This window comes from Leiobunum rupestre, chromosome 2 (assembly GCF_980474605.1).
Source record: "Leiobunum rupestre chromosome 2, qqLeiRupe1.1.hap1, whole genome shotgun sequence".
Lineage (NCBI taxonomy): Eukaryota > Metazoa > Arthropoda > Arachnida > Opiliones > Sclerosomatidae > Leiobunum > Leiobunum rupestre.
In genome coordinates, this window is record NC_143385.1 from 61,988,107 (window position 1) to 62,002,713 (window position 14,607).

The 14,607-nt window shown below is 36.8% G+C and overlaps 1 protein-coding gene across 1 annotated transcript in view; it reads left to right on the forward strand.

Annotated features, from left to right (window-relative positions):
- Positions 1–14,607, forward strand: part of LOC149958636 (ATP-binding cassette sub-family C member 9-like) — a 72,601-nt gene that overhangs the window by 49,981 nt on the left and 8,013 nt on the right. Inside the window, exons 18-23 of the mRNA XM_090165979.1 lie at positions 7,929–8,170; positions 10,487–10,647; positions 10,720–10,789; positions 11,460–11,617; positions 11,690–11,782; positions 13,222–13,324. Coding sequence (XP_090022105.1) covers positions 7,929–8,170; positions 10,487–10,647; positions 10,720–10,789; positions 11,460–11,617; positions 11,690–11,782; positions 13,222–13,324 — 827 coding nt within the window. The remainder of the gene's footprint in view (positions 1–7,928; positions 8,171–10,486; positions 10,648–10,719; positions 10,790–11,459; positions 11,618–11,689; positions 11,783–13,221; positions 13,325–14,607) is intronic.

Genomic DNA, 14,607 nt, shown 5'->3' on the forward strand with positions numbered 1-14,607 from the left:
GTTGATTTTATAAAATGTCTTTACGCTTGCCCAACTTGTTGAAATGTTGCCCTGGAATAGTTCAGCCACGGCCAACTTTGATCTCTCGCGCTACAGGCGCCATCTCATTCGTTGACGTTTCTGTGTTAACTTATGAGCAAAAGATGTGTATGACGTGAGCGCCCCTAGCGGATTATTTTTTTTTAGAATAGTTTTTACATTGAAGCCAATATAACAACCGAGCGTGGTGCTGAACTCCTACACGTTATAGTACAGTTTATAGGGGGAAAATCCTTGCTCGCGGAATTTTGACGAATGTGTTGGCCGCTGTAGCGCGAACAGCGCGTGATCAAAGTTGGCCGTGGTTCAGCCAATGCCTAAGAATGAGTTCATTAACTCTTTAGTGGGAGAGAAAACGGGTCCACAGCTGAAGCGGGGGGGGGTGGGGGGGGGGGCAATATTTCAACAAGATGGCCAAGGCTATTTTATAAAAAGAACTATTGATACAGGCACCATCTAACTCTATCTTATTTCCAAAACCAGGGAACTCGAAAAATTCATTTCCGATAAAATTCCTCTTGAGTTTATTAATTTGAATTTATTTCAAAATTTGTTCAAATTGAAATTTAATGGTTAAAATTTAGTTAGAACATCGGGGTGGGGGGGGGGGATTGTGTGTACTTAAATGTCCGTGAAATCTTGTTTTGGCCATTACCAATTTTGGGTAATTATTTTACAATTTTACGCCACCTAGACTCGTTTCGGTCGCGAATAATGGTACCCAGAAGTTTTTTTAATTTTTTATATGTAATTTGGTGTACCAATATAGATGGCGCTAAACATCAGTGTGAAATTTTTCCACGAACTGAAACTAACGAACGATTTTCGCGTAAAAAGATCCTGAAGTTTTTGTGTCTCAGAATTGGCTGGTTTAAACCACACAAACCATAGTTTAAATCATAGTTTAATACAAGTGATTTTTTAAAAACTAATTGTATTCCTTAATAGTGCGAGCGCATGGTGATAAATTGTTAAATAGACCTTTCTATAAAATGTTCGTTACGGTAAGAGAGGGAAGGAAATCTGTTTTTGCAAGGATGATTTAGATCAACGTTATACATATTACTCCTTTTTTTAACCCTCGCTCGACTCTTGAGCTCGGTATGTCATCTGCTACCGAGTGTAAGTATTTACAAAACACGGCGGATTAAAATTAATCCAAGTAATATTGTTAAATTTGTTATATCAAATGTTTAAAGTATAAAATTATATCGTTTACTTAACTAGTCATAAGAGAAGAGGATTTAATTATTTAAAATAACGAAAAATGTAGTACGGTTTTGATAATGTTAAACAGTTTATAGCCTCCTGAGTCGTGAACTAAGGCATAACATTTCATTGACAGTCACAGTAGCTAGTGTATCAGGTAAAGATTGTAGTTTATCATAAAATACTAGCTAATAAATATCTAAGTATTAACAATACTTTCACATAGTTGATATGGGTATTGCAATAATACTTCATTTAATTAAAATTGGTGAACTAAGGCATAACATTTCATTGACAGTCACAGTAGCTAGTGTATCAGGTAAAGATTGTAGTTTATCATAAAATACTAGCTAATAAATATCTAAGTATTAACAATACTTTCACATACTTGATATGGGTATTGCAATAATACTTCATTTAATTAAAATTAGTGAACTAAGGCATAACATTTCATTGACAGTCACAGTAGCTAGTGTATCAGGTAAAGATTGTAGTTTATCATAAAATACTAGCTAATAAATATATAAGTATTAACAATACTTTCACATAGTTGATATGGGTATTGCAATAATACTTCATTTAATTAAAATTAGTTAGAACTCCGATGTCACTAAGCCTAACACGAACTCCGTGTAAAATGTTTGGGGAAATCTTACCGGAAAATGCAAAAAGTACAGCCAACATATTGTTTAGTTTTAGCGAAATTGGTGGTGTGTGACGTAGGCAAAACAGTGAAAGCACGTAGAAATATTTTATGGAAAGGCCTATCGGTGTACAGCCCTGAAAATTGATATACACGTGCCTTGAACTATACTCTCTTAAAACCTGATATGGAACCACATCGAGATATTTTTTACTTTACTTTCTTCTTAAATTTCTAGGTTTTTTTTAATATTTGAGTAATATGTCTACCCAATAAATAGAAAATTTTCAAATTCAACTGAAATTGTCTACGTTTATTACGTAAAGGTGGGGTGGCGGAGTGGTTAGCGCTTTCGCCTGGCAGCAAGAGGAGCCGGGTTTCATCCCAACTTGTGGCACTGGGTGAAAACTCGGAACAACTCCTTCCGCGTTGAGTTGGCAAGTTCTCTCCCCACTGGTTAAAGGGGTTTTCCCACCGAGTTCTTCGGTTTCCCCTTCCATGAAAACTTGTCGAGGTTAACGGTAATAGTGAGTGTAGGGCGCTGTTGGCTCGCGTGGCATGAAGGGCTTTCCACCACCCTCCTACGCTTTGTAACCAGGCCACCTGATTTCAAGGAATTAAAAGTCGCTCGATGACTTAGGCCTAAAGTGATGCCTTGGGTATTAGCCTAGCTGATTATTATAAAACAATATGATTTTTTAAATAAACAAATTACAATTATTATAAATTTATAATTATAAAACAGAAATATGAAAATATTGAAATAATTATTTTGCATTAAGTAAACTGCATTACTTGAACATATTCTACGGCTAAGACATAGAATGTGAAATCTTCTTAACTATCACAATTTTCTTCACACGTGCACATAACGGTACATTTGAGGTTAGCCTTCGCGCCAGCGCCGTAACCAGCCTTAAAATTTGAGTAGGGCACTAGTAGGGCACTGTTTTCAGTGGCGTAGTATGAGCGAGCGAGGCGCTCCGCAATGCATATTTTTAAATAGACCTTTCCTAATGTTCGTTACGGGGAAGGAAAACTGTTTTTGCAAGGATATATTTTAGATCAACGTTATATATATTATTTACAAAACAGGGCGGATTAAAATTAATCCCAGTAATTTTAATAAATTTGTTTTATCAAATGTTTAAAGTATAAAATATTTCGTTTACTTCACTAGTCATAATAGGAGGGGATTTAAATATTTAAAATAACGAAAAAATTTACATGGTTTCGATGATGTTTAACAATTATGTTTATAGTCTTGTGAACTAAGGCTTAACATTTCATTGACAGCCACAGTAGTGTATCGGGTTAAGATTAATTGTTGTTTATCATAAAATATTAGCTAATAAATATATTAACAATACTTTCACAGAGTTGATATAAGTATTGCAATAATAATTCATTCAATTAGTATCAAAAATAAATTAAAATCAGTTTGAATTCCGAAGTCACTAAGCCTAACCCGAGCTCCGCGTAAAATGTTTGGGGAAATTTTTACCGGAAAATGCAAAAAGTACAGCCAACTTTTTGTTTGGTTTGAGCGAAATTGGTGGTGGGTGACGTAGAAAAAACAGTGAAAGCACGTAGAAAAAATTGATGGAAAGGCCTATTGATGAAAATTATAATGTTTTAACTGTCATCCAATGTGCGATGGGCAGTCAATCAGAGACTGTAACCAAAGCTGAACGGGCTCGTCTCACACTAAGAGCCCGAGCTCGATTTGAGACTGAGCCCAAGCTTTATTAAGAAAATGATTCGAGCCCGAGAAGAGACCAAAACGTTTTGTTCATTTAATGTGAGACCGAGATGAGACCATTTTAATATAGCGCATTTTTGTGATCTCGAGATGAGACCATTCAAATATAGTAAATTGCTGTGAGCCTGAGCAGAGTAATATTATAAAGTCCAACTGATAGCATATTTTTGTAACGAGCCCGATATGAGACCTTCTAATTTTTAAGAGACGCTTATGTGGCCGTTTTTCCACGATTATGTTTCCCTTGGCCACTAGGGAGTGCTGCGGCGCATAGCAACACGTGCCGTAACCGTACCACTTTTGTTCTCTCCGATACGACCAACTTTGATTACGTGCTGTTTGCGCTATAGTTTGGCGTGACATTTTATAGCTAAAGCTCGAACAGCGCGTGAGCACAGTTGGCCGTGTGAAGAGAGCTCTGGCCTACAGGGTTAATTCGGAGTTTACGTAAAAGACGCTTCAATAAATCATCCTCCCAGGAAATCACCTAGAAGGAATATTTCGGAATATTTCTGAGAGCCAGGACCTGCAAGTCACTATTTATATAGTGCTTGTTAAAAAAAAATTGACACTTTTTACCTTTACAAGCCACAAGCGTTCCCCATGGCGTTATATTTTAACCCGTTAGCTTTTTCGACTTAATAAGGCTTGGCAAAAACACGACGTTCTGTTTACAGGTGAAAACTTTCCATTATTTCCACAAGCACTATATAAACAAAAAACTTGCGGGTCCTGGCTCTCGGAAATATATCTTCTTGGCGATTTCCTAGGAGGATGATTTATTTAAGCGCCTATTGGCTATTTCGGATAACGTGACTTAGCCCAGTCGTTTTCTGATTGGTCCAAAGTAGTATACCTTCTGGTATTTTCGAAGATTGTTGTAGTGAAAAGAGTACCAAGCCTGGTCGCCCGGCGGTTTCGTTTGACTTCCTATTTTTCATATTGATAAATAAATCATAAGAATTAAAAGAGATATTAAGAGACTGGAATGAGAACCGCGAGTTATGCAAATTCTTATTAACTTGACTGATACGAGCCCTTGTTAGTAACAGAAATAAGTATGAGCCCGATACAAAGCACTAATGTTTATGGAGAGGAATGAGTTCGAGACGAGCTCTTGTGTTTGGGAAAAAATAATATGAAACCGAGACGAGCTCTCGTGTTTTAAAAAATTCAAGAGTTCGAGACGAGCTCTCGTAGTTAAGAAAAAACTATGATCCCGAGACGAGCTCTCGTAGTTAGGAAAAAAAACTATGAGCCCGAGACGAGCTCTTGTAGTTAGGTAAATATCTATGGGCCCGAGACGAGCTCTCGTGTTTTTGAGGAAATTCTTATGAGACCGAGACGAGACTAAGGCCAAACAAAACGTTTGGTGACACTGAGCGCGAGACCAAGTCTTGGTGTGCAGCTATGCCTGTAACGAGTGACGGGCGCCCCGTTTGTATTAGATTTACTGCAAGTTCATAATCTTAACTTTTCGAGTGGGGTAGGTACACACCGTTTAACTCGCACGATAGAAATATCTTTGTATATCAGGTGTAATGACGAAGAGATATATAGACTATGGAAAATTTTAGTTTATATTTTTTTTATAATTTTATTTGTTTATATTAATAATTATAATAATAAATAAAAGAAAAAAAGAAAAAGAAAAATGCGTACAACTGAAAAACTTTAATGATCTCCAAAATATCTGGGTAGGGCACTTTCCTCAGATTTCAATTACATCTCAAAATTCTAGGTAGGGCACTTCAAATTCCAGGTAGGGCACGGCCCGTGTGGCACCCCCCCTGGTTACGGCCCTGCTTCGCGCATTCCCAGGTTGGTGCAGTTAAATATTTTGCAAATCAGAAGAAAGCGAGATTTGTTTTTTAAATATCTCGATGTGGTTCCATATCAGGTTTTAAGTAGTACTATGACACGTATCACCGAAAAAAGTTCATAACTTTTCCACCCGAGCTACACACGATTTACCATTTTTTATTCGTAAAGTTGTTGAGTTGCGGTGCAACTTAGTATTCTAATTTTAAAAAACACATAAACGAAAATTCGCGCGTCCTCGGGTATTTTGCTTATAAACATTTTTAAAGTAGGGTGAGTGAGGGTAAGAATGGACACTTTTTGTAAAATTCGATTTAAAAACACAAATTGAGAGTAGACCATTTTAAAACGATTTGAAATACAAATAATGAATATTCATTTTTAATATATTCTGGTTTTTGGTATTTAAATTTGTGAATTTTTAAAACAATAATTATTTTAAGAAATGAAGTGAGTAAGTCAAACATTGGACAAAATAGTTTTGAATTAGTGTCCAAAGTTAGCACCCCCCCAGGCTATTAGGAAAACTATGGACAAGAAGGGTAGATATTGTAATATTACAATATTAATATATAAAAATATTAAGATATTACATATTATACTTCTGGTGTCCAGTTATCACAGAAATAGTTTACGGTATCTTTGGAAATTTCTCCTTCGGGGTTTTTTTTGTAAATTTTGAAGATTTCTTAAATTTCCCGTAGAAATTTATGAATTTTCTCAAGATTTGCTAAAATTTCAATTCAAATTTCATAAAAATTTTGCGGAAAACCATCAAATTTCATAAGATTTATTAAATTTGAGAAATTTGTTGGAATCGATAAAAAAAATTAAAATTTTCCAAAACATTTGAGAAATTTGAAAAGATTTTCTAAAATTTAATACGTAATTTGAAATTTGGAATTTTTCAAATCACTGGCGTGTACGAAATTTGAAAAGTGTCGTACCCCTCGACTCTCCTTCACTAGCAATGTAAGCGAGGCATAGCTACGTGTTTCGTAGAGCTCCAACCTCACAGCCGTACGCAGTCAGCCGTCTGCTTTCCCGGGAAATTTGAATATGAAAACTTGTTTTTAAAGTTTCCTTTCAAGGAAAGACTTTAAATTAAATCCTACCTCGTTTAAAATTGAATACAATCGACATGTGATTGATCACAATGTAGGCTGTCCAATCTTAAACTTTGCACTAGTTAATTTAAATGCTTATAAAAAAGGCAAAACCTTCATTAAATTATAAATTTCGTGTACTAGAAAAACGCCAAATTGCTTAAAATAATACTTAAACAATTTATTTTTATCTCACCATTTCATGTTTGCATGCTATATCTTATTTCGTAAGCCACAAAACGAAATTTCCAATGAAATTTCAAGACATTTTTTTCGATAATTTTAGTTGTTTTATTTCAAGACTTGCTGAATAATCTGTAGCGGTGTAAATATTTAGTAATAAATTGCATGTTTTAGGGTATGTTTAAGGCTTCAAAATGAGACCAATTTTGCGCTTTGGCATCAAAGAATAAATTTTCAATTAAATATTTTTCAAAAGTGTCCAAACTTCGCCATGTCCATTCTTACCCTCACTCACCATAGTTATTTTTGAAAAATAAAAATTAGGTAGTCGAGTGTATAGTTCAAGGCACGTGTATATCAATTTTCAGAGCTGTATACGAATTCCGAACAATTAACGTGTTTTTGTAACTATAATAATTTGTTTTTTTTAATTAACTAAAAATTATTACAAAATGTTTGTGCATTTTCTTACCGAAATGATTACATTTCTAAATCATTTACAAGGTGTCCACATTTCCTTTATTTTCAACACCTTCCTATAAATTCCTTACGTTTTCTCATGTAGTATTCCGTCGTCGTGTACCCTTCTTTATCCTATATTTCACTTTATTTTAGCTACGGTTTTTCGATAAGAATCCTTATTTTTGCATATGGTTTTTCCTTTAATTCACTTGAAAATTTCCTATTTTTTCTATAAAATTTTCGAGGCATTAGTAATGATTAAAAAATTAATGTGCAAAGAAAATAAAACAATTTTTTTTAAGAGATTGTGCATGGTTTAATCTAGTAATATTGTTAGTGTTTATTTTTTAAATGCACCCTTAATTAACATATCCGAGCTATAAATTAATTATTTTCATTATAGCTTGGATATTTATTCAAATATAATTTCGCAATAATGAGGTACGTGGTTTTAGATTCACGAAAGGCGTTGTAGTAGATATGAGAAATTAAAGCTATACCCAAGCGGGGATACTTTTAGTGGAATAATTCCTGAAAAACCACTGTATTTCACACTAAGTATAACACGTGGGAGGGAATTATGTATTGCCCCAAATTCCTGAAAAGGTTATACTCCCTTTAAAAAATTCCTGGTTTTTCCCCAAACCTGAGTCAGTCATTTATCCCTACAATCTCCTGATATTCTGTAATATTTTTCCAACAGCTTCTCTGATGAGCGTCAGCGCCAATAATTTACCGATGGGCAAGTTGGTGGTTGCCGAAGACAGAGAGAGGGGGCAGATTTCGAGACGCGTCTACTTGTCCTACATGAGGGCCTGTTCGCTTCCGCTCGCTTGCGGCGTCATCTTCTTCATTGTCGCCACGCAAGCCGTCAAAGTCTCCACCGATTTCTGGCTCTCCGAGTGGTCTAACGTGGCCAATAACACCGATATTGACGAAGCTGATGTTAGACTCATTCTTTAAAATCCTATTATTATATAGTGCTTCCTTTTTTAGGGATTTTATCCCTTTTTAAGGATTCCATTTTGGAAAAGAGAGCAAAAGGAAAAATTATGGGGTTTTTCGAAAATGTGGACGGGGGTTTTTCGAAAATGTGGACGGGGTTTTGGCAATTTTCCTAATTTCGCCAGAAATGTTTTTTCTAGTACTTCAAATACCGCGCCTCGACCTTTATTGGACCCCACAAATGAAATTAACTGGGATTTGGAATCCCAGACGGAGGCTCACTAGCATTTGCTCTCCGAGCGCACAATTCTGCCAGTGTCAGTGTGTCAAAAAAAATTTCAAATATTTTTAAGAACAAAATTTTCTTTATATAAGTCCTAAAAATTATAAATCTTATTGTTTTAATTAAAAAAAATATTTATTTGTAAAAGGGATAAAGATGGATTTATTAGAACCGACAGAGGGGATAATGAGATTGTCCAAGTGAAAGCACTGGTCCTATACACTCTTTTCGCGGTCTTTTCGACCCCTCTTTTTGGCCGCCCGCTAGTCGGCCATTACCTGGAACCACCGGTGGGGGGTCTAGGCTCGGGTCTTTGGTCCCAGGATATGGAGAATGGGGGTTAAGGGGGGTAAACTCAAGATGAACGCGCCCAGCAAAATTCCAAAAAAAAAAGAGTCTATAGCCTAAGTCTGGGGGGGGGATTATTTTTCCCCTAGCTTGCGAAGGTTCACTTCCCCTACGTCATAACTTCGTCTATCACGTCGTTTTCCTCAAAGGGAGTATGAACTAAATGAAAAAATCGTTAGCTAACACGCGCTACGGCCCGTTTTTAACGTGTAACTAGCGCCAGCTTCGGTTGAAACCTGGTCATAAAGGGGTTTTCCCTCTAGCTCTTCGGTTTCCCCTTCCATAAAATCTTATCGAGGTTAACGGTAATAGTGAGTGTAGGGAGCTGTTTTAATCGCGTGGCACGAAGGGCTTGCCACCACCCTCCTACGCTTTGTAACCTGGCCACCTGTTTAAAGGCATAATAAGTCGCTAGATGACTTAGGCTGGTGTGGTTCCTTTGGGTATTAGCTTAGGTTATTATTTTTTAAACATGAGAGTTCATACTATCTTTAAAGGGAATATAACCTCAGAAATTTGGTGGTGGAACACCAACGTTTGCCGCTCTTGCCTATGCCGTTAGAAATGTTTGGCGCCACTGTACAGGGTAATTTGAAAAATGGAAGCGGTTTTCCATACGGATTGCTTTGCAGGTTATATTCCCTTTAAGCTTGGCAAGTTGGGATAGAAGACACCGGAACAGACGAGGCTGTGACGTATGGGAAGTGTGTCTTCACAAGGGGGAAGGAATGTTTTCCGCCATGATTTTGAAAGCGACCATTTCTGCGTTTAAAAATGTGGTCATACCTTGGACGAATAATTACTGGACTCGAAACCTAAGAAAAATCCCCGGTTCCGCAATTTGCATCGTCAGTCAGCGCTCCTACCGAGAGAATCGCGAAATATGTCTATCCAAATACAAAACACGTGCGTCAAAATGTCGGATGACCCGCATTCCGTCGTCTGCTCTGCTGTTTTTAAAAGAAGTGAGGCTTTTGGAATTTTAATAGGCTTTAGACTATTCAGAAATAATTGTATTGGAATGAAAATGAAAGGGTAATTATTTAATTTATTTAAATAGGAAGATCGCTTTAATGTTTTGGCATATATAGTTTGTTCGAAGGTTTAAAAAGATTATAAATTTAAAAATGCCTAGTCAAAACGGAAATAAATTTGTAAGCTTTGGCGACAGGGACGAGCTAAGAACGCACATGTTTATTATTTGGATTAGTGTTGTTAATTTTCCGGAAAAATAAAATGCGGAAAATTTTCCGCAAATCGGAAAAATAAAAAAAAAGAAACATAAATTACTTTTTGAGGGTTTTTAATGTTTTTAACTTTTTATCGATATAAAATGTCTAATATCAGTAAACATACTAAAAAACATTAATAGTGTTACATTGTTAATCAGTTTAAACTAGTCTAGAGGTTTAGTTTTACTTGTAGATTCGAAAAAATGAGGCGAAAATGCCGCTTTATTTAAATTTGCAAACAATATATTATAGACTAATCATGGATTGAAAACTTTTTTTCGGAAAATTTTACGACTTACAACACTAATTGGGATATAAATCTTTCCAATACATGACACTAGCCGTAAAAGCACCAAGCGCCATTTGGTTACGGGTCCAGTAATTATTCGTCCAAGGGCATACCTTCTTCATTTGTTTTCGTGGCTCGAGTGCATAAGCAAATCCTTTCCGCAGGCTCCTGAAATGAGGCAATACATGATTGGCTACGCCGTGTTTTCGGCTGCCAGTATCGTCCTGTCCCTCGTGACGAACCTCTTCTCGCAGCTGACCAGTTTGAAAGCGGTCAGGGCCCTTCACGAACGCATGCTACAAAATATCATTCACTGCCCTATGAAGTGAGTTATTCCACATTTTCTCATTTACTTCTGTTCGTAGAAAAAAATTAATATAAGTTCCAAATTGAACAGATTCTTCGATACCACCCCAGTTGGACGTATCATCAATCGATTCTCAAATGATATAAACGTTATTGATAAAGTAATTATAAACTCCGTTTTATCAGGGTTATTTAAGTTTTTTGGAGGTTGGATTACTATGCTATACCAGTAATAAAGACGCGTGTCAAACAATAATTCTGGCTTTATTCGCCCTTCCTGGTGAAGGAGATAAATTAAGTGGATTTTGAAACTGCGCCCCCTATTGCGGATAAATAGAACCTCATGAAAATATAACTAAACAGTGATGGATTCGATTAATTATGGAAATAATTTGATTAATTTTTTAATATGGATTCAAAATTATCTTTAACTCAATTTAATTAACCTAAATGCATCTACGATAAAAGAGGGATAATTTGGGGAAAGCGAGTCTGATTCATGGGCACTATCTGAAAGCTTTAGTAAACCAACCTCCTGAATCCAAATAACCTTGGTTTTACCCTCAAATAAGCCGATCCAACCCTGGTTGCTAAAATACGCTAGACAGTCAACCTACTGTAAATTCCTGCCACCGCAGATAAAATTTTGTAACTACACTACCGTCATCTCTAGAGTAGTTGCTAAATCACAATTTGTTCAGAAATTAATCTAGAGATGACGCCACGTTTTCAACCTAGTCGCTTTGGCAGGACGGGATCGGTTTATTGCCCTATTTGAGTTGAATTAACCTTTGTGCGTTGGCGTTTTTTTTAAACTAATTTGCACATTAGAAACTTCCCGTCACTTTGCCTGTTTTGCTGCGTTTTATTTTGCTGTGTGTATCAGCCATAATTGTGGACATTGTGGTCACACCTTATTTTAGTTTTGCCGTTATTCCAATCATGGCTGTGTATTATTTTTTGCAGTATTTTTTCCGTTTTTCATCCAGGTATTTTTAATGTTATTTCGCGTGTAATTTTTACACAATTTTATTAACTTGAATCTTTTTATTTGCACTCAGGGAGCTTCAAAGATTGGATAGCATAACGAAATCTCCCATATTTTCTCATTTTTCCGAGACCCTGAATGGTCTAACGACGATACGGGCTTTTCAGTAAGTCTTTCTGATGTCGTGGAGTCATAACTCGTAAGACTATTAAGGCCCCCTAAGTTTGAATTGGGCATAAAGGCGCGTGTATTCAGAACTAGACCGGCGCGGGTGAAATAAAATTAGAATCTACGCTAGCTGGCGGAGAAAAAGTACAAATCCTCCCAATGCCCCTTACCCCTAACACCTATACTGCCACTTGCCATCCGGTAGCATGCATTGTTTCAGTTTTTTTAGCAAAATCCCTCCGGCAAATTTTGTCCGTGTGTACAGTTGTGTTCCTGCGCGCCAGAACCACGGGAAAAGGCGGTAAAACTAGAAAATATAGAAAACCAGGAAAATTCTGCTCGTGTGAACCAGGCTTTAGTTGTGGGAATACATTTTAAAGCATAAATCCACTAATTTTCGTATGATTTCCCCCAAATAGAGAGAAGTGACCACGCAGTTGCGATTGTAAAGCTGATTAATTCTTATGTTTAAAGTTTCTAAACACTCTCGAAAACGTCCAATTTGTTTAGATTTTGAAAAAGATGTGGCTACCTAGGAGTAACAAACACAAGGAGAACGCAGCTAGCTTTTAAACAAGCTATTGCAGTGTTGTGTACAAATTTCATTGGACGAACCTCTACGTTGAGCGTTTTACGGGCGGGAGGGGGGGGACAATTTCCGAATTTTCCCCTTCCGACGGCAGCAGGCGCTAAAACGTCTAACCAATGAAAACTGTACGCGAGAAAATGCACGATTTTTCACGGGTTGCTTTCTCCTTGTGTGGGGTGCTGTGTTTGTTGCTGCTAGTCGCTACTGCCCTATCGTCGTACGTTAATTTTCTTCTCTCCAGGACAACGCCGTTAACATGGGCCCCTATTGCAGCGTTGCCAGATAGCCAAAATCAAATTATAGGCCCAAGGACTAAAAATTATAGATTTCCAGTTCAAATTGTAGGACACATTGTATTTGGTGGTAATTTCAATTTTGCATCGGATATACCACTGATGTTTGATAAAATTTCACTTTCAAATAAAAACATTGACGTATGGTAAAATAAAACCTTTTAAATAAAAACAAATAAAATATTAAAAATAATAAAAATACATTTATTCATCGCATTTGTCGGCTGCGATCCGATAAATTCTTCGACGGTTAACGCTTACAGTAAGAGATTTTCAGATTATAGGATTTAAACGTCATCAATATCGAAAAATCGGAAAAATGCCCTATATAGTACACTGTTAAAATTATAGGACACCGAAAATTTTGTGTCAAAATTATAGATTTTTCCTAAAATTATAGGACGTCTGGCAACGCTGCCCTATGGTAGACCTTTTCTTATGGGGACCTTATGATAGGTTTATGGTTTACTCAATTGCCACTCCATGTTTTGCGCTAGTTTAAATAAATTAACACTATTTAATGGTTATTTAACGCTGATGTTTTTCTTTTTGCAGTGATGAACGAAGGTTTACCGAAAAGTTGAGTAACTACATCAATTGCAATAATATATCCTTTACAATGGCTAGCTGCGCTAATTGTTGGCTTGGAATTTCCTTAGTAAGTTTTAATTGGACATCCTGGATGCGATAGGATTTATAGGAACTTGATAGCATGACGTATATAATACGTCACCTTGGATTAATAATGTACATTATTAATCTAAGACGTCACCCATGCTTCTTGAAGGTACGGCGTGACGTCATGCTTCCAAGTCCCTACACACTGCACAAAAATGTGGTTGAGATCTGGCACGCTAATCTGCGTCACAATTACAAATAGCATAAGTATGTCAATTGGTAAAAATTATCACCGAAATTATTTTCAGAGCTATTGTACAATCTAGGTTTAGTTACTAGTACAGAGTCCTCTAGTGTCTTAATATGCCGTAGGTGAAATATACTATTACCAAGGACGATTCGCGAACGGAAAACTATCGCTACGCCCTCTTTGGTTCGCCATTGAAAGCTAGATAGGTAGCGGCTAAAGCAGGCGCTATTAGGTTTTCCTCGTCGTTATTCGTAAATTTGACTTACGTCGTTAGTGTCGGAAACATGGCAGCCATATTGGTGGTCCATAGAATAACTTATTGCAAATAATTCTAAAAAGAGCTAGACATTGACTAAGCTCGCAAAGGCTTGGGAAATAAACATAAATTTACTTTACTCGGTTAAATTACCCAAAATGACGCTAAGGTAGAACGGTAATGATATGGTCTGAATTATCTTCTGCTTTCTTAAGCTGTGACAAGGCAGTCTTTACTGTTGTTCAAATAATACGATCCCCTTACATCATAATGTCCAGGGTAGGACATAAGGCACTAGTCACGGCATTTGACTACTAAAATAAACAGTGGCGTCGCTAGGCTGTTTTAGGCGGCGCTTGAGCCACCTGTAACATTTCTGAAGCGCCAACTAAAAGTTCCGAAAAGCTCCTCCTAAAATTTAGAATGTTTCCAATTAACTTGGCGAAAAGTTTCTTTGAAATGCTTCCTCAAAAATGCTCATCAAAAACTTCATTTTTCCTAGTCAGCCTCGATGTTTCAACTTTCCAAACCCTTTAGGGAGGGCCCCCCTACCCCATATCACTTAATGGGACGCCCCTGACGAGTGCTTATCGCTTAAAGGGATCCATCACTCACAACAGGTTGAGGCATAGGGGTAACATAAAATCCAGACTTTCAGTGTGCTTCAAAACCAGTTTTTTTGTGACCCCTATGCCTTCCCCGGTTGTGAGTGGGGGATACCTTTAAAGGGAATATAACCTGCAAAGCCATCTTTATGGAAGACCCCTTCAATTTTTCAAATGTCCCTGTACAGTGGCGCCAAACATTTTTAAAGCCA